This window comes from Myotis yumanensis, unplaced genomic scaffold (assembly GCF_028538775.1).
Source record: "Myotis yumanensis isolate MYYU_CA2020_CCGP unplaced genomic scaffold, mMyoYum1.0.hap1 SCAF_1, whole genome shotgun sequence".
Lineage (NCBI taxonomy): Eukaryota > Metazoa > Chordata > Mammalia > Chiroptera > Vespertilionidae > Myotis > Myotis yumanensis.
This window is the reverse complement of record NW_027223752.1, coordinates 15351001-15376927: the sequence shown is the minus strand read 5'-3', so window position 1 is coordinate 15376927 and position 25927 is coordinate 15351001. Positions and strand designations below refer to the sequence as shown.

General features: G+C 59.3%; 1 protein-coding gene across 3 annotated transcripts in view; it reads right to left on the bottom strand.

Annotated features, from left to right (window-relative positions):
- Positions 1 to 911: 911 nt before the first annotated feature.
- LOC139010214 (proline-rich membrane anchor 1) overlaps positions 912 to 25927 on the bottom strand; it is a 40200-nt gene continuing 15184 nt past the window's right edge. For all 3 annotated transcript variants that reach the window (XM_070414403.1, XM_070414395.1, XM_070414413.1), the window contains exons 4-5: positions 11227 to 11356; positions 912 to 4009 (exon numbers count right to left, since the gene is read on the bottom strand). In XM_070414403.1, coding sequence (XP_070270504.1) covers positions 3907 to 4009; positions 11227 to 11356 — 233 coding nt within the window. In that variant the 3' untranslated portion in view covers positions 912 to 3906. The remainder of the gene's footprint in view (positions 4010 to 11226; positions 11357 to 25927) is intronic.

Here is a 25927-nt window from a genome sequence, read left to right as displayed (position 1 = left end):
GGCGGAGCACAGGTGAGCAGCCCAGGGAACAGGCGTGAGTCCGACAGGCGGCCGAGCGCTGTCGTTGTTGGCTGTGCCGGATGCCAGCGCTGGAACCAGTGGCCAAAAGCCCCGGAGATTCGAGGTGGAGGTGGACGTGGTGCGAGGAGGGTCCCGCCCTGCTCCCTGCATGTCTCAGGGTGCCTGCCAATTGGCAGAGCCTCGCACACGAGGCCGCCAACCCTGCCTCGTGCCCGGCTGGCCTTGGCGCTTGCCGCTGTGAGTTCAGCCGGGCTGGGGTGCACCGGAGTGAGCACAAAACTAGAGGTGTCTGCCGAGTCCTCAGCAACCTCCACGGGAGGACCATGTCGGTGGCTGGTGGGCAGGGGAGCCCTCACTCCAGCCAGGATGGCAGGCAGCCTTTTTACAGTGACAGTAACGTCAATGATGGCTGCCACCCACTGCGGGCCTAACCGTCTCCTCTCCAGCGGGGCCCGCTGGTTCTTGTCCCCCAGGATTTCCACGAGCACTTGTCAAGTTAAGGTGCCTGGTTTGTCCTGTCTGCCTGGCACCTTTCCCGTTTTAACCCTGAAAGTCCCACATTTTGGGAAAACCTCCCCGTCCCAGGCAAACTGGGAAGGCTGGTCACCTTCTTCTCAGCTGAGTCAAGGACAGAAGTGGCCAGGTGAGGGGATGAAGGACAGGCTTGGAGCCTTAGAATCCCCATAAATGCCGGCTTTGGGGTGTTAGATACAAACCATATAGAAGCGAGCCGGCCACGTACCCAGCCCAGCCCTGGGTGCCCAGCAGGTCCTGGGGAGGGTCAACCGCCCCCCCCCCCCGCCACCCACACCCTCAGCCTGTTCGCGCCTCCCACCCCAGCCCAGGACCGAGCCCCCACCACACCCCACAACTGCAGCCATCTTTACAAGTACATTTTTATTGAAAATAAAAAAGGCATGATGCTTTCTTCCCTGTAATTAACAAACAGCTCCCCTCCCCCCCAAACGCTGCCGGTCCTACTTCGTGTGCAAAGTCTCAGCACGAAATCAACATCATGGGCTCCTCGGTGGACAGATGGGCGCCCATACGCCCACTGAGACGGAACGAGGCCAGGAGCCGGCTTCCCGCGTGCCCGGCACAGGTAGGAAGGCAGGTCGCAAATATTTACACTCATGCATTAGGAACCACGCAAGTCACACTCTGCACGGGTTCGTAGAGTACAGTAATTTTGCTTATATATTGGTCTCTTTAAATATATATAACTATATATGTTTATATTTTTACAGCCACTAGTCTTTCTTCCAAAACTTGCTTTAGAACAGGGGTGGGGAACGAGCCATTAAGGCCCGGCAAAACCGTTGGTGTGGCCCTGCCAAGGCATCAGGGGTGAGTTAATGAAATGTTGGCCACATAGAGCAGGCTCATTTTCATGTTGATGACTTTGGATGGCCTGTGAACGGTGTGGTAAATATCCAAATGGCCCTGGGCAGGGAGAAGGGTGGAGACCTCCCACCCCTGACCTAGAAGCTCCCACTTTAACACCTGAAGACTCTGGGAGGTCCTATCTGCCATTCTAAAGCTGGGCTCCGCCAGGCGACATGGCTGGAAAGAGAGAATGCAGAGAGGGAATGCTTCTCGTTCTCGGCCTCCATGTCTGGAGGAGGCTGAGGACGGGTCTGTTTGGGGGCCACAGGCACGTTCCTGACGTAAAAGTTCTAAGCTCGATGCCAGGCTGGTGCGGTTGGACGGACGCTTGTCACCTAAGCTAAGATCCGCGGGGCTCTCCCGCTGCACCCTGAGAGCTGTCTCCCAGACTGGCTCTTGGGTTGGGGGTTCTCAAAAAAATCCTTAAAAAAAAAAGCTCTTCTCTTGTTTTCCCTGCACACCCCAGGGAAGAGATGTGACAAACCCAACTTGGGGGAATTTACTCTCCACGGTTAGCTTTTCAGAGCTCTGGCTGTGTCCCCGGGAAGGAGACAGGGGCCCCCAAAGCCTGGTGGATGGTTCGCTGGGGGCTGGTGGATTAGACTAATTGCAAAATCTGGGCTTTTAGGTTTAAGTCAAGGTCAGGGAAGCTGGGATCAGTGGGTCTGCCTGCCCCCCTTGATCCTCTCCATGACCCCTTAGCCAGGATCCCCCATTCTGGCCAAAGGTGCCCCTCCATCACTTCTGAGCTCAGGGTGGCACGTGCTCAGGGCCAGGGTCCTGCTAGTCATCTGCTCAGGGACCAGACAGGGGACTCAGAGGCGGTGCTGCCGGTGGGGGGAGTGTGCTGGAGTGGGGTCTGCCTGCTGAGCACCCACATCCTCTGGCCTGTCTGTCACCCAGGGGTGCATCCCCGGGGAAAGTGATGGCATCCAGCAGGAGAACTGGGAAGTGCTCACCAGGCCGGGGGCAAGAATGAAGGCCACGGTGGCACCGTGCCATGCTGGGGTGTGCAGGGAGAGCAAAACCAAATCCAAACCCCAAGCAAATCCTCGAACAGAAGGGAAACTGGGAAGAAACAACCCTTCCTGGGAGGGGATCCCGGCCTGTCCTCAGCCCGTCCCCGCTGACCTAGAGCAGGACAGGGTCAGGGTCAGGGTCAGGGTCACAGCACACTCACCTCTGCCCTCTGCTCTCCCAAAGACAGCGAGCGGAACAGACAGCTCAGTGGGCACAGGGCTCCGGCCAATGGGTGTGTCAAGTTCAGCCCCAGTTGGGACTGGCTTTCAGTCCGTCCGTCTCACCTCGATGTGAAGGTCTCGCCTGCAGCCCCAAGCCCTCCACGGAACCACTGGTGGTTTGGGAGGCGGACTAGGTCCACACGCATCGCTGCCTGGCCAGACAGCAGGACCATTTAATGCGTCTGGTCCCTTCCTAGCGAGGGTGTGGTGGTGAGGGAACCACGGGTCAGGGGCGCTCTCCCAATCCACCAGGGGATGCAAACCCACAGGGCCACTGGCTCCCTGGCCGAGTGATGTGCCCACAGGGGTGGGTGGCCTCCTGGGCAACAGGCCTGCAGGGTCCCTCGCCTGTCACCCTTTTCCTTCCCTTCATCCACCAACCACTTTTAGACCCTAAGACCTTGGAAAGAGACTCCAGGGAGCCACTGAGGCACGCCATCTCCTGGAAGAGGGGAGGCCTGGGCCTGTCAGGAGAGGCTCTGAGTCCCCGGTCAGGGCTGCAGGGGAGGAAGCATCGGAGAGCCAGCGCCAGGCCGCTCGGCCCAGCCAGACGCCCGCAGCGGGTTTGGCACAGTGGTGGCCCCTGCCAGTGAAGGCAGGGCCTGGCTCACACGGACGGGTCAGTTCCTAGGGAGGGGACTTTGCAGGGTGGACTCAGCCCTCCGTGGCAGGACTGGGGAGTCAGGCGGGACCCAGGGGCCCAGGGTGCGGGTGGGGACAGGGGGAGAAGGCGGGCCCTGAAGGCTGAAGATGACAGCAGGTGGGGTGACAGACAGGTGTGTGGGAAGCACCTTAGAAAGGGGACGTCTCCTGGCTGTGCCGATGGCTTCTGTTGGGAAGGGCACAGTCAATGGAGCCGCAGGCGGGCTTCCTGGGGGCAAGGTGAGGTTTCCTGGCAGGGAAGTGGCCCCTGGATTGCCTTTCTTTGGGCTAAAGGGGGGCGCCTCCCCCAACTCAGCGGACAGACAGACCCTCTGCCTTCGACAGAGCGCGTGCTTTAGACAGTAGCTGGGAGACAGCGGCTGGAACACAAGAGGAGAGGTGCGGGGAGCCTGGGGGTGGTGCCCGGGGGCTGCATGCAGGCAGCCGGCTGGCATGGGGCTGCGCTGCCCCTGCCCCGGGGCATGGCTGGAAGAGAATGCTTTCTCCTTTGCGAGGCTCGAGGCGGGCAAGGCAATGATGTCCTGGACAAGTGCAGTGTCAGTTCCTGTCCACTAGCGCCACCAAGGTACCCTCGGGCCAGCGGTCCGGGCCACACTCACACCACGGCGTTGTTCACGTCCACGCCCTTGTTGCTCTGCGAGGTTGTCATGGGGTACTCCGCAACGCTGGTGCCATTCTCCTCCTTTCTCAGGGGTTTCCTGGGAGCGGGCGGAGGGGCAGGGGCAGCGAGGGAGGAGGAGGGACATCATTAGTTATCAATGCCTGGGAGTTAGCATGCCCCACAGTTGGCCCGCCAGGCTGTGCTGGGTTAGCGTCCTTGGACTGCTGGGCTTTGGCCAGGGGCGGCAGGGGCGGGGGGCGGTAGAGGGGGAGAGGCGGGGGACTCTGAGAAGGCTCTGGGCTGAGGTTCTGGACTCATAGTAGTACCTTCTAGTAATTCAAGTCTCCTTTCCTCTCTTGAGTGGCTCAGGAGGGGCTGCCCCAGTCCCAGGCCTGAGTGGCTACAGCTCCTGATCTAGGCCCCCCCATCCCCACCCCCGTGCTGGGCAGCCCCATCCCACGCCACACGGCTGCCTCTTGGGTGGATCTGCGGCTCGTGGGGCTGTAGCTCTGATGCCTGTGTCCCCAGTAACGCCGGGGCCAAGCCTGAATGGCCTCCGCTGTGAGTTGTCTGAACCGAATGTTTACGGGCATCACTGAAAGTCAGGCCTTCTCCAGTGTCCCCGAGCCTCCCCACACCTCCCCTGAGGAGGGCGCACACTTGGGGACTAGGTGATGCCTAAGCCCCATGGGATCTGGGAGGTGGCTATGGCGGGCGGGGTTAGCAGGCCTGCTCAGAGGGCTCCCCGGGGTCAAATCTGTCAACTTCCTTTTCTCCTGCAGCGGAATCAGCTCACAAAACACACGGAAACCCAAGTGCACTCAGCTGGGCACCGGGCCCGGCCACCGTGGCTTCCTCGAGAAAGTGAGGGGCTTGCCGACACTCCTCCCACGTGGCCACGCTTTGTTCACTGCGCTCTCAGCCACAGCTTTCCTTGTCCCTTCCCACAGTGATCCCGGAAGAAGCAAGGCCTGGAGTTGAGTTTCACTTCATGGGGAAACTGAGGCTTAGGGAGAGCTGTGACTTGCCCAAGGTCCCGCGGCTGGTTTATGGTGAACCCGGACCACCACCCACTGCTGCCAAGTCCTGGTCCAGCCGTGTTTCTGTTAAACCAGCATTCCCAGCAGGCGTCCCTCCCCTGCCCCCGGCTCTGTGTCCAATCAGCGTGGGAAGGCCTCCTCCGGCTCCTCCTGAGGTTCCAGAAGTCCTCAGAGGCCTCCAAGGAGCCTGGCTCATTTTGCTTTACCCTAGAGCACATCCATGTCCTGGGGTCTGAGAACCCCAATTTACGTGGGTAGATGCTCACAGACGTTTTCTGGAACCCCAGGCTGGTAGGGCTCAGAAGAGGTGCCTTGTAGGCGATGGGCTCATGGAAATGACAAAGTCCGAGCGAACCTCTGTCCCTTCCTCCCTCCTCCATCCCACCCGCCTTTCCGAGGCCTCACGCAGGCCAGCTTGGCGGGTGGGTTGGGTTTGCAGCTTGGCGAGTTGGCACGGTCTGGAAGCGGGGCGGCGGTCCATGTTCCTACAGGGAGCTCCCGTGTCGCCCTGCTGCGAGGCCACCTAAGGGAGATCCCTAAACGTATCATCAATATAGCGAGGGACGGTGGACATCAGAGTCAGGATTCTAGCAAACATCTCTGGGCCCAACCCGCACTGCTGTTCTCCCTGACAAATACTCAGTCTTGGGCTGAAGAGTCTGCAGCAAGTCCCGCAGGGGAGATAAAGCTTCAGGCCTTGGAGGGGGGATGGGGAGAGGAAGAAGGTCTGGAACTCCCTTGCGTGTAGGCAAAGCCTTGGACCCAGAGTTTCCACCCTCCTTAGAGGAGGTGGGAAGTCAGCAGAATTATTCTGCCAGGAGAAGGGCTGTGGCCTGGACACCCTGTGTGCTCCCGGTGGCTCAGAGGGCCTGGTGGGGGGCCAGCTTGGCGGGAGGGACACTGGGAACAGGCCAAGGGGGCAGCCCCAGGCCCTTCTCAATGGCGCAGCCAGCTCCCCAGGCCAGAAAGGACAAAGGGGGTCTGGGCAGGGGCTCCACCCAGCAAAAAGGGCACCTCTGGCAGGTGCAGCCCCCCTCTCCCCCCGCCCCTGGGGCATCCTGGAGCCTGAGCGTGTGAAGGAGAGAGCGGCTGCCCAGGGCCCTCGGAGAAGTGGGCTGGGTCTGCTCCCTCCTCCACGGGAGCTCAGCTGCGACCACTCTGCTCCCCGCTCTGCCCCATCCCCTCCCGGAGGCTTTCTGGGACACCCTGGAGCCCAGTGGATGCTGGAGTTGTTCCTATAGCAGGAGGAGGCTCTGCCTCCAAACCCCCATGTGTCCTTCCATGGGCAAGTCACTGAACCTCTTTATGCCTCAGTTTCCTGGTCTATAAAACGGGCACAATGACGGTGTCCGCTTCATAGGCTTGTTGGGAGGATTAACACGTTAATGTGTGTTAAGCTCTGAGAGGAGCCGCTGGCACACAGTAGGTCTCCATAAGTGTGTGTTAGCTCTCAGGACGGCTGCTGGGAAGGTGTCAGCATCGCTGCTCCTGTTGGTGGGGAGCAGCCAGCGGTCTCCTGTCTGCACAGCCTTCCTACCTAAGGTGTGCCCCGTGGGGCTCCGCAGGTGCCTGAGACTTGCTAGACCCAGCCCGGCTCCGCGGTGCCGGGTGCCAGCCAGGGCTGCTCCCCACAAACCAGAGAAGGGCTCCTCCGCCCTGGTGCAGGCCCCTACACAGCCTGGCTCCTAAACCGAGAGAAAGGGCAGTGAGCCTTTCCTTGGCCTCGTCACGTCAAAGGGCGGATTCTCCCACGTTCCTGCGCCCCAGCCTGGGAAGCAGCAGCATCCCATGTCGTCGTCTGCTTGGAGTGCTGAGCTGACAGCTCCGCCGCCGCCAACTGCCAGTGGTCCGGGCCTCTGCAGAAGCTGCCTCCACCAGCATGGAGCAGGGTCGGGGTGGAGGTAGGGGTTGGGGGGGCAGGGCCCAGGAGCACCTCTTGGGCCCTGCTGACATCCACGTGACAGGTCCCACCCCCAGCCTGCTGCTCTGCTGGGGAAGCTGGCGGCAAAGAAGAGCTCTGAGGAGCCTGGGAAGGGAGGGCTGCCCGGCTTGCTTGCTTCTGCCTCCCACCCCCACGGAAGGGCCTGTTAAATTAAAAGGTGGGAGTGGGCGTACAAGCCCTCACCATTCTCTCTAACCATAAAGCCCCCTCAAGAGGCATGCACACACTCCTGACTCTGGTGGGCCAAGCAACCCCATTTCCACCCCCCATTTCCTCTCCCCCATTACTCTGAGGTTCCCCCCACCCCTTCGTAGTATTCATGGTTTTTTAAAACCTCATTTATTACTATGCTGGTGTGCGTGTGTGTGTTTGTGCATGTGTGTGTGTGTGTGTGTGTGTGTGTGTGTGTGTGTGTGTAATCTGCTTTCTCCATTGGGCTGTGGTGGGGAGTGGGCAGGGGCTCAGTCTCATTTATCTCTACATCCTGGTACCTCATCTAGTCCCCAGCACACAGTAGGTGCTCAATAAATACCTGTGGACCAGCAATGACTCACCGAGAAGTCCTGGGGTGGTCAATGGTGCCAGATAGCATCAAAGAGACCTGGGCGTTCAAAAGTGCCCGTTCTACTGGAAGTGGCTCACCCACGAGAAGCCGGTGGGCACCAGAGCCCCGCAATCACGGGCGTGCCCAGCCACGCTCAGGCACACGCACCGAGCTCGCTCACTCCCAGGGAGCAGCACGCTGGCTTATTGTCTGCAATTAATGGTCTGCAGGATCAGCCGCATGTTGTGCAGCCTTTATTGTTCTTTCGGCCAACACCTTGTAAATCAGGAGGAAATGGCTGTCAAGTGGCTTAATGGCAATCGATGGCAGGAGGTGAAGGACCCGCGCCATGGGTGGCCAAAGGAGGCAAGGCCTTCTTCCTGAGCCTGGGGGTGGGGTAGCTCTGGGAGCTCTTCTGGATGATGAGGGTCTTGGGTGGGGGGCTGGGTCTTATTCCCATGTCCCCAGGTCTTGCCCAGAGGAGAATGCAGATCACGGTGTTGGGGCCGAAAAGGGACTGTGATGCAGTCTCCATGCACCATCCCCGTCCAACCTGTGCCCCTGGATGCTGAGGGCTGCCTCTCCTGGGACCCCCTGCTCTTGGGTTTGCCAATGGGAGTCACCGTCAGGAGACCGGAGCGCCAGGGCAAGGTCGGGGCATTTTCTCCCCCTCCTTTCCTGCTTTGGGCTCAGTTGTTCCCCTGGCACCTTCCCTGGCCCTTGTCCTAGCTGTGCTAACCGCTCCACTGCTGCTGGTCTGGCCGCTTCACCAGCTTCCTTTGCTCCAAGGATCTTCGAGCCCCGCCCACACTCTGGAGGAAGCCCCGCCCACCTCATCTGGAGGATGCCCCGCCCACCTCATCTGGAGGAAGCCCCACCCACCTCATCTGGAGGAAGCCCCTGGAAGGGATCAACTGAGCCTTCTCGGGTGGGTTCCTTGTCTTTCCAGGCCTTTAACAGACCCTGGAACCAAGAGCTCAGAGCCTGCAGAATAAGGCAGAGTGACAGGAGGCCTCTCCAGCTGTTCTGGGGGGAGGTGGGTGGCAGCCCCACAGGCCTTCCTGGGAGACCCCAGCCCTGCTGCCAGCCCGCATGCAGCTGCCTGCACTGCCAGTCAGATATTCCCTTTACCCTCTTCCCTCGAAGCAGCGGTTTCTCAGAAGTTTGGGGCAGAGTGACTCTGAGTGACTCTGGAAGAGCTGGGCTTTTTAAAAAGGTGCCGCTGCCTGTCTCCGAAGGACAGGGGAGTGGGAACGGGTCCCTGATGGAAGTAGGGCCCCAATCCCTGGCAGTGCCCGGGGGGATCTTGCACACTCTTCCTCAAGACCCTTCAGTAGCTCCCAGTCCACCAAGTCCCAGGCGGGACCAAGCCTCACACCCCGGGTCACAGCGGCTTCCTGCTGCCTGGTGCTTCTGCTCACACGGTGCCTCTGCCAGGAGTGCCTCCCCTGCTCTGCTTCTCACAATCCTCATCCCAGGGCAGCAGGCTCTCAGCTCAAATGTGCTATCACCCTGATCAGAGCTAACGGACTCCTCCGGGCCCACAGCAGGCTGCCAGGGACTTCCTGCAGCCCATCCCACCTGCCTCCCAACAGCCATTCTTGCACCCGCCCCCACCGCCCTGCAGCCAGGTGAGCCGCCCGTGGGCACAGGCCTGTCCTGTCTGTCTCTGTACCTGCACAGCCTGTGCATACAGTAGGCGCCCACCAGACACTGGGAATCGGGCTGACCTTGTGCCCTGGGAGACTCCAACACCTCCACCTTGACTCCTGAGGCCTGGTCTGTCCCTGAATTACAGGGTCCTGGGGGCCTTTGTGTCCACCTGTTTTTCTGGCTTCAGACACACCCTACCACCCCCTTTTCCAGGCACCCTCGAGGAAGGGCAGGCAGGGAGAGCCAGGTCTGTTCTCAGCCCAACACCAGAGAGGGACTCAACAGTAACACTGACACGGAGCTGCGGTCAGGGCTGCCTTTGGAATCACTGGTGCTGGGTGCAGATCCTGACTCCTCTGCTCCCGGGCTGTGCCACCCTGGGCAGTTCCCTCACACCTCTGAGCCTCGGTTTCCTCCTCTGTGGAATGGGACGGATCGGGAGAAGATGCAGTGAGGTGACCCGAGAGACGGTTGGTGGAGCGATGAGCCCAGCGCTTGGCTGAGGTTACGCCCTTGTTATTTATCCATTTATTGACTTGGGGGAGTGTCTTGCAGCGTGAGTGTTGGGGACAGAAGGGGGTCTGGCTGGGAGGCAGGTGCCCGGACATGGCCTGCCCCTCGCGGAGCTGTGTCACCTGGGCCCAGTCCCCAGCAAACTCCCAGGCTGTTGGCTTGATGCGTCCCTTCACCCTGGGTGCCTTACTGTGCATTTGTTTAAGACTTTAACTTGATATTTCACTCTTTCTGCTTTGAATTATTGAAGTGAGATCACATAGAACAGTTGATTAAAAGGGCAAAGTTAAATATTTTAGGTGTTATAATTGCTCTTAACATAGCTCATTGAACTTGGGGCCATAGGGCATTTAAAAAAGAACTTTCTTGGAAGTATATTGACCATCCCTATTGCCCTTTGGTGTTTTGAAACATTTCTCTTGGTCTTTTGATTCTGTCTTCCCCCCAAGGTCCCTGTGCTTGGCTAGGGAGGCCATTCTTTGGAAGTTTGATAAGACTTCCCAGTCTTACCAAGGGACTTGGCAGAACTTCTGTGTTGTAACTCCAGGGGGCGCCATTCACACCACCATCGCCCACTCTGCCACACATAGAGCCCAGGACACAGCCCAAACCTCCCCAGACCTCAACAACAGCCACACTGTGAAGCAAACCCCAACTCAACTAGGTGCCACCTAACCTCTTCTGAAAGGCAGGATGAGATGGTGGTTACAGAAATGACAGTGAGTGTTACTGAAGATAGTTTGCTGTTTGGATCATTCATGACCCCACTGGAACACTCCTATTCATCCTTCAAAACCCAACTTAGGTGTCCCATTCACTGCAAACTTTCTCTGAGGCATCTCAACCTCCCTCTTCTCCCAAGAGAAGCATTTCTCTCTCCCTGTCATCCCGCCTCTCTCTGAGACTACTGAAACATGGAAGCTGGTGCAGCACTTCGTGAGCACTTACTGTATACCAGGCACAACAGGGACACACATGGTGCATACTATTTAAGCAGGCATCTCACCACTCCTCGGAACAGTACGAGGTTGTTATTCTTTCCCCCTATTTTACAGATAAGGACACTGAGGACCAGAGAGGTCAAGTGATTTCCTCCTGGTAACACAGCTTGAACGAGAGCCTGAATTTAAAACGGACTCCAAAACCAGTCTCCACTCCAAACCAGCATGGTGCCTCCCATCAGTGGCTCCCCTGCCGACCCCGCGAGGATTATTTCCGTTCTCCGAGGCTCTGAGTGAGCCCGACGACGGTAGGGCCTGCGATTTTGAGGAAGGGTCGTTTCTATTGCACGGGGCCTGACTTATGATTGGTGCTCATCACATGCCTCCGAGCTGAACTCCCTAAAAACGGTGGGGGTATGAGGTGTGCAATCAGCGTTCAAATATTTCAGCAAACAAAGAGCTAAAAGGAAAAGGAAAGCAATGCAGCAAATATTAGCCAAATCTCGGTAACTGTTGAATCAGAGTGAAGGTAGATGCACGTTCCTGGCACATTCTTTCTGCTTCTTAAATGCTTGACAATTTTTATAATGAAAAAAAAAAAAAACCCACAGTGGGGGTGGGTGGAGTAGCCCCTGAGCCCGGCTGGGGTGCCCTCAGGGCTCCAAGCCAGTGGACACTCACCGCTTGATGGCTTTGTAGCAGATGATGACCAGCACAGTGAGGAACAGCAGGGAGGCACAGCATACCGCGATGACGATCACCAGCCCTGACCACCAGCTCTCCTCCGCGGGGCACGAGGTAGAGCTGGGAGCTGAAAGGGAGAGGGGCAGCCTGAGTCTCCCTGGACGAGCGGGGCCTGGCCCATCAGAGGTGCACCATCACGGTGCCACCAGGGTGGCCTCGCTGCCATCCATCACCCAGATGAGGCTCTGTGACCCATTCTGCCCTCCCCACCCCCAGCCGGCAGCAGGTGACATCATAGCTGGCCCCCAGCCAGGCGGCGTGATCCCAGCAGGGGTTAAGCACCACGCCCGCCAGGCCATCCATCCTCCCTGGGCAGGAGCCAACTGACAGCAGGGTCAGGTTTAATTTCCCATGAAAAATAACAGAACCTCTCATTCTCTCAGTTGAGGCATTAAATCCGCTTCCTCTGAGGGTGGGGGTGGGAAGCAGGGCTCATGGGGGACCCTGGCAGGAAGGAGAGAAAGGGAGGTTCATCAGCATCAGTTCTTTTCTTTAAATATATTGTTATTGATTTCAGAGAGGAAGGGAGAGGGAGAGAGAGATAGAAACCTCAATGATGAGAGAGAATCATTGATCAGTTGCCTCCTGCAGGCCCTCCACTGGGGATGGAGCCGGCCACCCGGGCATGGGCCCTGACCTGCACCTGGGCATGTGCCCTGACCGGGAATCGAACCATGACCTCCTGGTTCACGGGTCGATGCTCAACCACTGAGCCACGCTGGCTGGGCCATCAACATCAGTTCTGAAGCTAATTTCTGGAGAGGGGCAAGCTCTCCCCCGCCTTGGATTTGGTCCACGTGGTGGGTACGTGCAGCTGTTTCAGCTTGCACGGGGCGGCCGAGTCTGTCACTGACAAAGCATCTGACACCGGGGGCTGCAGGGCCCCAGGTCACTACTCAATCCACGAGGTCCTCGAGGTGAGCCTGTCCTCCCCTCGGCCACTCGCACACTCGGGCCCCAGCACACGCGGTGCTGACGTGTGGGGAGCATTTCCCAGCTGGTCTGCCGGTCCTGCCTCGCCACTCCCCTGAGACACCCGCGGGCCCAGGAGCTTTGCTAACGCACTTGGTGGCAGAGGCCGTTTCCTAGGCCCCGTGGACAAAGGGGACTCTGGGGCTCAGAGGAGGGGGACCCTGGGCCCCATGTCTCCCAGCCCTGCTCCCGGTACTGCCTTCAGGCACCACAAGGACAAGGGTTCTCGGAGGTTCCTCCAGGGACCAAGTGCCCCTGTGACTGCCTCAGTGTCCCCAGCCCGAGTCCACTGTGGAGGCGGCGGCGTTGGGGGCAGGGCCCACAGCCTCCTCCCTCTCGCCCCACCCTCACACAGCGCCCATTGTCTCCCTGCACAAGGGCCCACTGAGGCCCTGCTGTCCATTCATGGGCACCAGGCATCCTGGAGGAGGCCTGTGCCAGGGCCTCTCCCTCCCCCGTGGGCCGGCTCCTGGTGAGGCTCCCCGAGGTGCCAGGGTGTGGGCTGGGCTTTAATATATATATATACATATTATTGATTTTTTACAGAGAGGAAGGGAGAGGGATAGAGAGTTAGAAACATGGATCAGCTGCCTCCTGCAAACACCCTACTGGGGATGTGCCTGAAACCAAGGTACATGCCCTTGACTGGAATCGAACCTGGGACCCTTGAGTCCGCAGGCCGACGCTCTATCCACTGAGCCAAACCGGTTAGGGCAGTGGGCTGGGCTTTAAAGCCACAGGCACAGGAGCAGACATGGCACTTGGGGGACCGAGGCCCCTTCCAGGGAGGAAGTCCCCTTTGGAACTGACCAGGAGAAAACTGAGCGTCCCCCTCTCAGCTCGGGGGCAGGGCTCCACCCCTCCTCTGCCCGTGGGAATCTGGGTACGGTACAGAGACACCCCCTCTTTCATAAGTCTTCCTGACTCCCCCCCAGGCCAGAGTGCCTGCTGAAGGCACGATCCCCTGCCCGCACTGAACAGAAAGACAGGGGGCAGCGCTCTGGGGTGTGGGGTGTGGGGTGTGGGGGGAGGTGACTGCCTTTTCCAAAAGCCAGGGGCACCCCTTCTCCACCCTGCAGGAGGGAAGCAGGTTGAACACTGCAGTGTAAGTGGGGGTCCCTGGCCTTCAGCCTGGGCTGGGGGTGAGCAGTGTACAGGGGAGGCAGGGTGTGCTTGGCCTGCTTTGGGGGCCACCTGCCTCTTGCCCACGGTCCCCCTGGAAGTGGCACACTGCCCCCAAACCTGGCGCAGGGGCCCCTTCCTGCTGGCCAGCGGGGCTGCGGGGCTGCTGTGGCTGAGCCTCCCGTCCCAGGCAGATGGAAACTGTTGCCTGTGAAAGCGCGTGGGTCTTGGCCCGTCTCCGCAAGGGGCTCTGCCAGCAGGCAGCCCTAAGTGCCCCCACCACCCACTGTCCTGGGGATCCAGAGGGCCGGACACAAGGCCGGCCAGCGGGACTCCCTGTTGGCTTCACAGGGAGAGTCACCCAGGGCCCCTGGCCCCACCCCCACTGCAGTCCCATTGGCCCCAAACATCCCCCTGCCCTCGGCCTCTCCTCAGCCACTCCCCCCGGGGGGTGTGCAGCAACCCTCACGCACCCACCTGTCCAGGAAGCATCCGTCAGTGAGCTCGGTCCTCCCTGCCCCACCTCCCTCTCAGGCCCAGGCCCCAGCGGGTGGGCATGCCCTGCTCCAGCGAGGCCACCAGAGGCCAAGTCCCGTGCCTGCGCTCTCTGACCCCTCTCCCCCTGCCCTTTCTCTCCACCCACCCCTTTCCCAATGCCAGGCCTGCCCTGGCTCCCCAGTATCACTGTCACTGCCCCTCTTCCTGGGGCACCTCCCCCGCTTAGCACAGCGTCATCCACACTGGCTTTGAATCGGGACCTACAGCTAAATTCCAGATTCTGACCCTCGGAAAACCATCTCATCTTTCAGATTTCATCTCAGTTCCCCCCACAGTGAGTGGGGAAAGCATCAGAGCCTCCTCCATGGGCTGGTGTGGGATGGAACAGGCCCACCAGGGAGCTCCCGCAGTAGACAGCCTCAGGCCTCACAGTGCACCCAGCACCTTGAGCACCGGTCACCTGAGCACCCATCACCCTGAGCACCGGTCACCTGAGCACCCATCACCCTGAGCACCGGTCACCCTGACAATCTGTCACCCTGAGCACCTGTCACCCTGAGCACTGGTCACCCTGCACACTGGTCACCCTGCACACTGGTCACCCTGAGCACCGGTCACCCTGCACACTGGTCACCCCGAGCACCCATCTCCCCTGGGGGAGAAGGAGGTGGTACTAGGGCCCAGCAGCCCATGGGAAGGTCCGCTGGGTTGGCCTGGGCTAGCGGGGAAGGAAGGGGGGCACAGGCAGCTGGCGCCCCGAGCTTCTCTGCTCCCCTGGCTGGTGCCCGGGGCCTCCCTCCTGAAGCGGCTCCGGGTCCTCGCATCTGTGACTCCAGCCTGGGGCCCGAGCTCCCGGGACACTCACTCCTCTGCTTTATGTACTTCTGCCCGGCGTCCTGGGCACGGAGCCCAGTGCGGTGGCAGGGTGGCTGCTCGTCACCAAGGACTGTCTCAGGCCCGGCTCCTGGCGGGGCATGAAACAGCCCCTGCATTATTAATAATGTCTCCTCGTCCCTGTGCCCAATTAGGAAGGGAATTTATGAATTGGGTTGCAGTCTCTAGGGCAGGGCAGCCACGGCTGTGCCCGATGCCAGGGAGAGAGGTGGGTGGAGGCCGGGCAGAGGCGAGACCGGCAGGCCTGCCGGGTGGAATTAACGCCGCGTCTGGTGGCGACTGCAGGACACGCCTCCCCTTGTTCACGGCCCAGCAGCCCTCTGTGGGCTCCTCAGGGCCAGGACCCAGCACGGCTCTCCTGGTGGCTGCAGGCGCCCGGGGACCCTCCCCACATCTGCCACCTGTTCCCCCCAGGACTCACTGCTGCCCAGAGGCCCGAGCTCACCGGCCTTAGAGCAGCACAGGCAGCGCTGGCAAGGAGCCATGAGGGTGCCCTCGGGAAAGCTCTGGGTGACCTCAGCGCCCCCTCATTGCCCCGACCCCTCCTCATTCAGTGCTAATCCATCCACTCAGCACACGCCTGGTAGGAGCCCACTACGTGCCATGTGCTGGGCCAGGTTCCGGGGACATGACAGGTGACAAAACAGATAGGGACCCTGCCCTGGTGACGCTTACAGTCTGTGGGACGGACACGGAGTCAGTAGCCACTAGAAAAAGCTCGCTGTGATTCCTGCCTCGGCGGGACACTGACCTGTGTGCATGCTTAGGCACAAAATGGGGCAGGACAATATGACAGAATAATACTCCGAACGCGGGAGCCCGCGGGAGTGGACTGAGAGCAGTGAGCCCATCTTTGCTTGTGAGAGCAAGCACCAGGCACCTGGCTGGCGCTGGGTCCCCATCGCCCCCTCCAGGGGGCGCTTCACAGGGATGGGGCCTCAGGAGCGCCCCTGGCTGGCGCTGGGTCCCCATCACCCCCTCCAGGGGGCGCTTCACAGCGATGGGGCCTCAGGAGCGCCCCTGGCTGGCGCTGGGTCCCCATCGCCCCCTCCAGGGGGCGCTTCACAGCGGATGGGGCCTCAGGATCGCCCCGTCCCGTGGGATCTACTCTGTCTAAACAGCCGTAACCATTGTGAGGAGGGGTCAGGATGGCCCAGCCCAGTGCCCACGGGCCAAATCCGGTCCTCTTGTTGTAAATAAAGTTTTATTGGAACAAAAACATACCATGTGTTTGCCTATTGTCATGGATGCTTTCTGACTACAGAGCCGAGTTGAGTAGCTGCAATGGAGACTGTATGGCCTGCAAAACCTAACGTATTTACTTTTACAAGAAAAGTAGGTCTACCTCTACCTAACCAGGATGGTCTTTACTGGAGATTCTTAGATAAGATTAAGCAAGTACAGTGGGGCCTTGACTTACGAGTTTAATTCGTTCTGTGACCGAGCTCATAACTCAAATTACTCATATGTCAAATCATTAAAGTGAACGAGTGAGACACGTGATGCTGGGCTGATGTTGTGGCGTTCACTGTGATGTTCGCTGCGCCAACTAGCGGTGGGGTATCTGAAGCTGGCTCGTAACCCGAATTTTAGCTCGCAACTCAAAGCAAAAAATCGGCCGAGAGACGGCTCGTATCTCGAAAAACTCGTTAGTCGGGACACTCGTAAGTCAAGGCCCGACTGTAGTCTGAAACGACATCCCAGATTTTTACTTTGCAAGTGAACGCTCCACTTTTCCCCACTTTATTTTTAGAATGGGCCTGAACTCCCAGGGTCTCACCAATGCCCGGGGGGAGGTCTCTAGGCAGGTGGCCCAGGGCGCTGTCCTCTGGGAGTTTTGACAGTGACAACGTGGTGAGACAGCACAGGCACAGAGGACAGGCAGACCCACCTGTGGGCCCTAACGTCACCACACACCCCTGCTAAGGGACCCCAGACAACGCACTAAAATGAGCCCAGCTGGTTCGGCTCACTGGATAGAGCGTCGGACTGCGGACCAAAGGGTCCCAGTTTCGATTCCAGTCAAGGGCACGTGCCTGGGTTGCGGGCTCGATCCCCAGTTGGGGGTGTGCAGGAGGCAGCCGATCAATGATTCTCTCTCATCATTGATGTTTCTGTCTCTCTCTCCCTCTCCCTTCCTTTCTAAAATCAATAAAAATATATTGCCCTGACCGGTTTGGCTCAGTGGATAGAGTGTCGGCCTGCGGGCTAAAAGGTCCCAGGTTCGATTCCGGTCAAGGGCATGTACCTTGGTTGCGGGCACATCCCCAGTAGGAGGTGTGCAGGAGGCAGCTGATCGATGTTTCTCTCTCATCAATGTTTCTAGCTCTCTATCCCTCTCCCTTCCTCTCTGTAAAAAATCAATAAAAATCTTTTTAAAAACTATATATATATTAAAATGATAGCTCATCAGTCCGCGGCTGACACATTCTCTGGAAGGCTGGTGGGGAGCATCTACCCGGTAATGTGTCAGCTGTCCTCCTGGGGCCCTGCTGCAGGGGCACCCCAAAAAGGATGGGTTTATCCTGGCCAGTGCGGCTCAGTTGGCTGAGCTTCATCCCATGTACCCAGAGGTCGCCCAGGTTGTGAGCTTGAACCCCGGTGGGGGGGCGTGTGGGAGGCAGTCAATCGATGTTTCTCTCATCGATGTTTCTCCCTTTCTCTCCCTCTCCTGTTCTCTCTCTCAAAACTCAAAGCATTTAAAAAAAGAAGATGGGGTTGCCACTATAACTGTCTTCCAAAGGCAGGTCTGGGCCCTTGAGTAGAGCGGTGGGATCTGGGCAGATTTAGGGCGGACCCCCAGGAACTGCCCACGCTGCCTCACAGTCCTGTAACGCAGCAGGCTGATGCCCAGGGCAGGGCCAGCCGCCACCTGGGTGCCAGGTTCTAAGACTCTGGCTCCTAATCTGATGACAGGCTCACCCTCGGTGTCAGCAGCTCGGCGCCTTTCCTCCTCTGGCGGTTCCAAGCCACGGGCCCCCTCCCTCCCACCGTCCCCTCTGGTGCTTCTGGGGCTGTTTTGCTTGTTGGTGTTCAGAGTCAGCTGCTGCAGCGGTGGCGGTGGGTGCAGGTGACAAGGCGGAAGCTGCCTCCCACCTGCCTGGGTGCGGGGGGCGTACAGCTACACCCCACTCTCCTGGGGGCCCTTCTTTGGAAGGCTGTCCCGGGGCTGCTGGGGTGCCCAAAAAAAACAGAGAGAATTCACATCCCCAGAACCCGGAGTCCTTAACCAGTGACCGCCAGGTGCCAGGTGCGCCTGTGGAGCCCTCTGCCGCTGGTGGGTGATGTCGGGAAGAAGTAAACGAACCTCCAGCATCCCCTCCAGAGCAGGCTCAGGCCCAGGCCCAGGCCTTTGGGAGACGGGGCCTGAGGTAAGGCTCCCACTGGCCTCCTCCCTTGTCCCCCCTGGAAATATGTCCTTTAAAATCCTCTCCATCTCTGAGGACAGGCTCCAGCCAGGAACCTTAGACAGGAGGTCACGAGGCGCTGGGAGATCCTGGCCTGGCTTCCAAGGAGATGAAATTACAGCCCGCAGGACCCATGGAGCTCTCTGTGTCCCGATGCCCCTTCCCGGACGCCCTGCGCTGCTTCCCTGGGCAGAGCCTGTGTCCTGTGGGAAAGGCCCTGTGGGGTGGAGCTGAGCGTGACTGAGGCCGGGTTGTGACCAAGGAGGGATGGAGACACAGCTGAGAAAACCACGGCCGCTCAGTTCGTTCAAAACAAAAAAGAAAGGAGCCTGACACGTTGGTGGCTTTGGAGCAAAGCCATCGTCTTGAGGAGCAAAAAGCAACCAGCCCCACACGGATGGCCCACGACCCCACTCGGCTGTGGTGGCCACTAGCCCCATGTGACCACGTACATGTGAAATATTTAAAAAGGTTAAATGAGAAGTCCAGGTCCTTGGCTGCACTAGCCCTATTTTAAGGGCTCAGTAGCCACATGCAGCCAACGGCTGCCACGCCGGGTGGCACGGATATAGGCCATCGATGTCACACAGCGAGGCTACTGACGGCGCTGGTCCAGGCTGAGGGGAGGGGACACATCCACTTTCCTTCCCCGAAAGGCAGCCAAGGGTAGACTTAGCCCCCCAGGCGGCAAAATGAGAGCCACTTATATGCCCACAGTGCTGTTTTCAAAGCACCTTTCCCCCTTCGATTTTAAATGTTATTCTCAGATCCCCTCTTCCCGGGACAGACCAGGCAGGAATTACTGGTACCATCTTATAGGTGAGGACTCTGAGGGTCCCTAAGGGCCAAAGAGGTAAAGTCACAGAGCTGCTTGGAGAGCGACGGGATCGGAGCTGAGCTGTGAGGTTTCAGCAGCCACTGCTGGGGCATCCAGGACAGAAAGGGAGGGGGAGGGGGAGGAGAGGGGTGCACTGGGGGACCCAACCACTCAGGTCTCTGCTGAGCTAGGGTATTTCCAATGCCCACTCTTGCCATGCACACTCACTTTTTTAAAAAGTGTGTTCAGTGAGGAAGTTAGAGCGAGAGAGAGAGAGAAACATCAATGATGAGAGAGAATCATTGATCAGCTGCCTCCTGCATGCCCTACACTGGGGATTGAGCCCGAAACCCTGGCATGTGCCCTGACCAGAAATTGAACCCACTGTGACCTCCAGGTTCGTAGGTCGATGCTCAACCACTGAGCCACGCCGGCCGGGCAACGCACTCACTCTTTTAATAGCCACACGGCCTCCTGAGCGGACACGTGTGACCTCAAAAGTGGTCACTTTGCCTTTCAGATAACAACAGCGCAGAAGGCTGCTCTGTGGCTCCATCCTCTGTGATGGGCAGTTGTACCACAGGCATGAAACGGGGCCGGCCCATGCCCCACAAGAACGCTGCTTCCACTTCCCATGGGCAACTTCTGTCCGAAGGATGAGCATTCTGAGACTGGGCAACCAGCCCCGGCCTGGGAACTTCCTTTTCTTTCTGGACAAGCAGCTCAGTCTCAAGATCAAGGCCACACAACCTGGCTCTGGCATTGCACTGGAGACCCCTCAAACTTCTGCATGCACTTCAAGAATCTGGGCCTCAAACACCCCTCGGCCAAGCGGGGTCGTGACCTCGGCCTAGAGCAGGCTTCCTCAGCCTCGGCCCTGTTGACATCTTGGGTCGGATCATTCTTTGCTTGGGGGTGTCCTGGGCATCCCCAGCCTCTGCCCATTAGGTGCCTGGAGCACCCCGCCCAACTGTGACGACCAAATGTTCCCTGGGGAACAGAATCTCCTGGTTGAAAACCAGGGGCCGGGAGCGGTCCAGGCCCTTCCCTCCTCCACTTGGTGCAGAGACAGAGGCCTCTAAGCCGGGCACAGCCAACAGCGCGGACCTGGCTTGGCCTCCCAAAGGGCACCACACCATCCCCAGCGGATGGAAGGAGGGAAGCTTGATGGCCTTCCAGCTGGAACCTAAGCCTCCAAGCCAACTGCCTCCACGGTGACCCCTGGCTCCCAAGAGGCCGCACAGCGGAACTGGCTGTGCCCGAGGCCAAGAAGAGGAGAATGCATTGTATTGCCAGGCACCCATAATTCTCTCTGCCAATGCAGGGGACAATGGGCCTCTGCCACCCACAGTCCGGCTCATTCTAAATATGACAACAAGGAGCCCATTCACGCCGGAGGGGCAGGGGACAGGCCAGCGTCCCTTCCAGGAAACGGGTGCCTTTGGCCTCCTCTGATTGCTGGCAACGGGGACACAGAAACCGGGGAGCGAGGAGCAGGCGTGGCTCAGATTGCCTTGGTCTTCTCTGGTGGGAGGAAGGACAGAAACCAAGGGATGCCCCTCCCTGGCCCGCCTGGCAGAGCTTCGCCATCTCTCCCAGGCGAAGGCCCAACGATAGAGGCTCTTCTCAAGCCTCCTGGATGCGCCACGGCCGGGGTGGAGCCTGAAACCTGGGCATGAGCCACGACCGGGAATCACACCCACCACCTCTCGGTGTCCAGATGACACGCCAACCAACTGGGCCACCTGGCCGGGGCAAAACCCCGATTTCTGACCACAGTGTGGGCTCCCCATTTTGACCACGCTGGTTCCAACCCTTGTAGGGAGGGATCTATATAGAAGCTCAAGGGGCAGGGACAGAACTGCCAGAGCCAGTAGGATAACTCCCAAGGGGAAGGCGGATAAACTGTGCAATGTGTGCGTAAAGAAACAAAACAAGCAAGAAAGGAATTAGCCGTCTGACTCAATGGCTGCACCTCGGAGACAGCAGTCCTTAATAAACGTCCCCGCCGCTGTCTCCGGCTCCCGCAGTCTCTCCGGGAACCTGGGGGAAGGTCAGAGTGGTTAATCCCACGGGGCTTTACGTGGCCGCAGACAGAGACTGAGAGTTGAATAAGGAGATAAACTGCTTGGCTGGTCATAGGGCCGCATGCTCTCAGAGATGAAAATCCTTTGTGTATTTCTGCCCGTGAGGGAATGCAGGGTTCCGCCCGCGGTGGGGCCCCCGGGAGGGGGGCTTGGCTCCCAGGCTGTGGCTTAGGGCTCTGGGGACCGACCCTCTGCACCGAGCCCTGCAACCCTCCAAGTCTCTGAGGCGAGCTGGGCACTTCAGGGCACTGGGCTTGGTCCTGGTGGGAGCACAAGTTCAGTGGAAATGGGGGGAAGGGAGGGAATGAATGGAACAAAATGGGGAGAAACTCAGAGAAACAGTTAAAAATCTCAAAAGCAGTGAGATAAAACTTGGTAGGTCTGCACAGCAATCGATTCTGCCAACATTTGGGCCAAGAGATTGCGAGCACGTTGTGCAGTATCTTGCTTGATGGAGGCTGTCCCCGCGTCTAAGAGGATGTGTAGCAGGTGTGTTGGTGCCCCCAGGTCACTGGGCAGCCAGAGCTGATGACTCACAGATGTGGCCACAGAGAGCTGCCCCCAGCCTCAGGCTTCCTCATGGGCCAATGGGCCCCCAGGAAGTGCGATTCCAGCTGAAACCACACCCTGATCGGCTCCTTCGCTTTCCTGTCCTGCCCTCTCCCTCCCCTCCGGCCTCCTCCAGAGAACATTCCTTCAACAGTAACACACATCCGAACCCGGCCTCGGGCTCTTCCTCTAGGGTAGCGGATCTAAGACCGGATGAGGGATGAAAATTTTAAAAACACACACACAAAAACATGAAGTCTATGGAAGTACCTGACCACATGAGACTGTGTGTAAAAGTTCAAGTTCATACATCAGCACTCAAAGCATAGAGAAGAACAGGAGCCCTGGTGATGGACGCAGAGAGCCCTGTCCTCCAGCCAATCAGAACGTCCACACAGGCACAACTGGAGTCCTGGGGTCCAATCAGCACATGAGAACTTACTGGCCAGGTGAGCTCTGCGGGCCGTACACAGGATGAAGCGGCCCCATTCTCTGCCCCCGGGGGGCCTGCCAGTGAGTGTGGTCATCAGAGACCACTGGACCCATTCGGCGATGCTGGCCACACCCCCGAGCACCTGGACCAGGCCTTGCACGTTCTGTGCCTCTGTTGGTAAATGGTGGGTAAAAGAATGTGGACGAGCCCCACGCTCTCAGACAAGAGTGAAACAGTCATCGAAAGAGACAGGAACTGTCGCCCACAGTAGCAGGGCCCTCACTGAGGTTTCCAAAAATGGAAACACCCAACTTTCCTGGGGGCACCAGGCGGGACTGGAAATCCGGCCGCTTGGAAACAAGGCCTGTGGCTGCAGTTTCTCAGCAGGACCTGTTGTATGGGGAGGGGCTTCTTGGTGGAGAACTGTCCCTGGTATGACCTTGGTCACCCCCGGCCCCTGTCCACTCAGTGCCACCAGCCCTCCCCGAGGCTCCTCCCCACCCCCCAGTCTCTGCGACAACAACCTAAACATGAACACACCCCCTCCCCAACACACACTTCCACATGTACACTAGGGGGTGTTTTTACTTGTGCCTGAGAACCACAGGTAGGATACGAGTCAGCTCAAGGGGAGAGAGGGAGAGAGTGAAGAAATGGGCGTGTGTGTGGCGGGAGGATTCATCTGAATTTGGAAAAGTATGAACTAGGAGTATGAGGGAGAGGGCTTGAAAGTGAGGGGAGGAAGAGGGGCCAATATGGGGTGGGAGGGGTCAACGGGGGGGGGAGGGGGGAGAAGGGGACATCTGTAATACTTTCAACAATAAAGATAAATTAAAAAATAAAAAAGAAAAGGGAGGGGAGGGGAAGGAGAGAGCGCCAGGTGGAAGGAATCAACTCGCTCTCTGGGTGTCCAGGGTCACTGCACTTCCAGCACAATCCGAATTTCACAGTCCTGAGCCCAGCCATCCTCCTGGTGGAGGGACCACGCAGCTGCTCGGCCACCCACAGCCCACCAGGCAGCTGGAGCAACCCATTCCTGATCCCAGCCTCCAGGCCTCGAGGAGGAGGGCCTTCCTGGAAGAGGAGCGCCCAGAAGGAGGGCGTGGTGTCCCCAGGCCGCTCTGGACGTCAGCAGAGACCCTCGTGTGAGCGTCCTGGTTTGGAAGCTTCCCTCGGCCTTTCCTGGGTTTCTTCTCTAGAGGTCAAAGGACAAAGGGCAACGCACATACCATGTACAGGTCACGGCCGTTCTGAAGGGGGCCCATGCTGGGACTAACAGACACCACCCTCACCCACAACCTGCCCATATTTAGGGAGAGGAACGGGACGAGAGGCAGCATAAATCAAGCCCCATAAACCCGGCTGTGCAGGGGAGCAAACAAGGCCAACATCTTGGCAGCGTCTTAGAAAGAGATGGCTGCCCAGCCAGGAACTGAGCAGACACACAAGTGCGCAGTGGCCTTGGCCCCCTTCCCATCTCGGAGATTAATCGTCTTCCAGCACCATGTGCTTCACCGAACTCAGCTGCTCAAGCCCTTCGCTCTTCCAGAACCGCCCCAAACTCCTCAGGACATCCTCCCTGAGACACTCCCACCCCCGCCCCCACGGACAGATGCCGCCCTCACAGTGGGCCTGCCTGCCTCTCCCCATTCTCACCTCCTACCCCATTCTCACGTCCTACCCGACCCCACTCTGCTCCAGCCACACTGGCCCCGGCTGCCCCTCAGGCTCCAGGTGAGCTCTGTCCTGGGCCTCTGGCCGGGCCTCGGTCCTCTCCCCGGGTGCCAGCGAGCCTCCTCCTGCCAGCCTTGCTCCCATGCTACCTCCTCTTCAGCTTGCTCCTGGCCCAGCCCCAGCCCGCTGCAGTCCCCTGCCATTTCTCACAGCACCTGCCCCGGCCAGCAGACTACCCAGCTCACAGCTTTATCAGCTTTATTGTGTTCTGGCCTCTCCTCCCCGCCAGCGTCAGCTCGGCATCTGTTTTGTTCCGTGGTGTCTCCCAAGCTGCTAAAATGTAGACGCGCTCAAGAAATGTTTGCGTGAGTAAAGGCCCACCTGCCCGGCCATCGCCTCCCCCGCCTCAGCTCCCAGTGTCCTGGGGGCTCTGGCTCGGCACCTCCCACCCCTAAGAGAGAAGCACGCATCTGTTTAGAGCAGGGGTCCTCAAACTTTTTAAACAGGGGGCCAGTTCACTGTCCCTCAGACCGTTGGAGGGCCGGACTATAGTTTAAAAAAAAACTATGAACAAATTCCTATGCACACTGCACATGTCTTATTTTGAAGTAAAAAAACAAAATGGGAACAAATACAATATTTGTATTTGCATGTGGCCCGCGGGCTGTAGTTTGAGGACCCCTGGGTTAGTGCTTACAGCTCCCTCCACCTGCGGCTAAGTGGGTGCAGGAGGTGGACACCAGCTCTCGTTCCTGATCCCCGCGCGCTCTCCCCAGCCCTGGGGGGGGGGGGGGGGGGCGGGCCTTGTCTCCAGGTCCCCTCGCCTGGTTTTCCCCTTCCCCTCTGACTGCCTTTCTCAGGCTCCTCTTCCTCCCGAGCCCCAGGCCGTCCTCCCCACGCGCCCCCTGGAGCCCCCACCACCCCACAGCCTGCGGGCCAGCTCAGGCCTCTGCCCTCAACGCACACCCACAAACCAGTGCCTTCCCCGCTGGCCAATGGCACCTTCCATGCCATGTAACAAAGGCTGAAACTCCTGAGCCCTTCCTGCTCCCTCAACCCCCAAAGGTGGTTGGTCTCTGAGTCCTGAAGATTCTCCGCCCTGGCCCCTGGCCCACAGCCACTGCCTGGCCCAGGCCAGCGCTCTCTGCCCTGGACCACCGCCTGCTCCCTGCCGCCTCTGTCTCCTGCCACTTCTTTCCCGCCCCCAGCCTCCCCCAGCCAGGGCTGTCTAAGGGGACTCAGAGGGGAGCTCTCCACTCAGAGTCTCCACTGCCCGGGATGCGCCCAAGATCCCCGAGCACCTCATGCTGGGCAGCACCCTCGCTCCTCCAGCTCCATCCCCACGCCTCCTGCGCACGCCAGTCCTGGTGTGGGCAGGCTGTCCGTCCTCCAATGCTTTGCCCCTGCCCTTCCTTCTGCCAGAACACAGCCCCTTGCCCACCTCCACTCCCAGGCTTCCCCCTGGGCTCAGCCATGACACCTGCGGGACACCTGCTCCCCACAGCGGCCGCTTGGGTGCCATTCCTGTGCGCGCTGCCTCTGCACGCCGCCCACAGGGATCCCAAACTCCACCTGAGAGAGGACAGAGCCCCGTCTTCGCCCGTGAGCCCCACTACGGGTTCGCCCTGTCTAACCCGCTGTGCCCCCCTCGGTCTGTGGCCACATGGAGATAGATCTGCACTCACTTGTGAGTGAGCAGGTGACTGTGCGGGGTTTGCTGCTCCTTAAGCACATACATTGGCTACCCCTCTGATAGGAGGACACCCACTTGACCGCTGATGCGCTTCCCCGAGTGGGAGAGAGGGGGGTGGGCTCCCAGCTTGAGGTCTAGACCCCTCTGGGGCTGACCAGGGCGGGGGCACCACGGCAGTTGCGGTGGGTGAAGGGCACAGCCTGAGCGGGTGCTGCTGGCGTCCTGCTGGGCTCGCTGGCTGGCCTCCAGCTGCCAGCGTTGCCTCTCTGCCTGGGGAGTCGACTGCACCCCCAGCCCCCTGGGCCCTCAGGTGAGTCACTCTTAGGAGCTGTACGTGACCCCACCAACTTCCCAGAGCTCCCCAGTGGGACCAGTCTCCCTCCAGGGTCCATGGTGGTCACCGGCTTGATATCACCCCGTTGGCTGCCTGCCGCCCTCGCCCCATCTCCCAAATAACCACCCACACTTGAATTCTTGCCTCGGTGTCTGTTT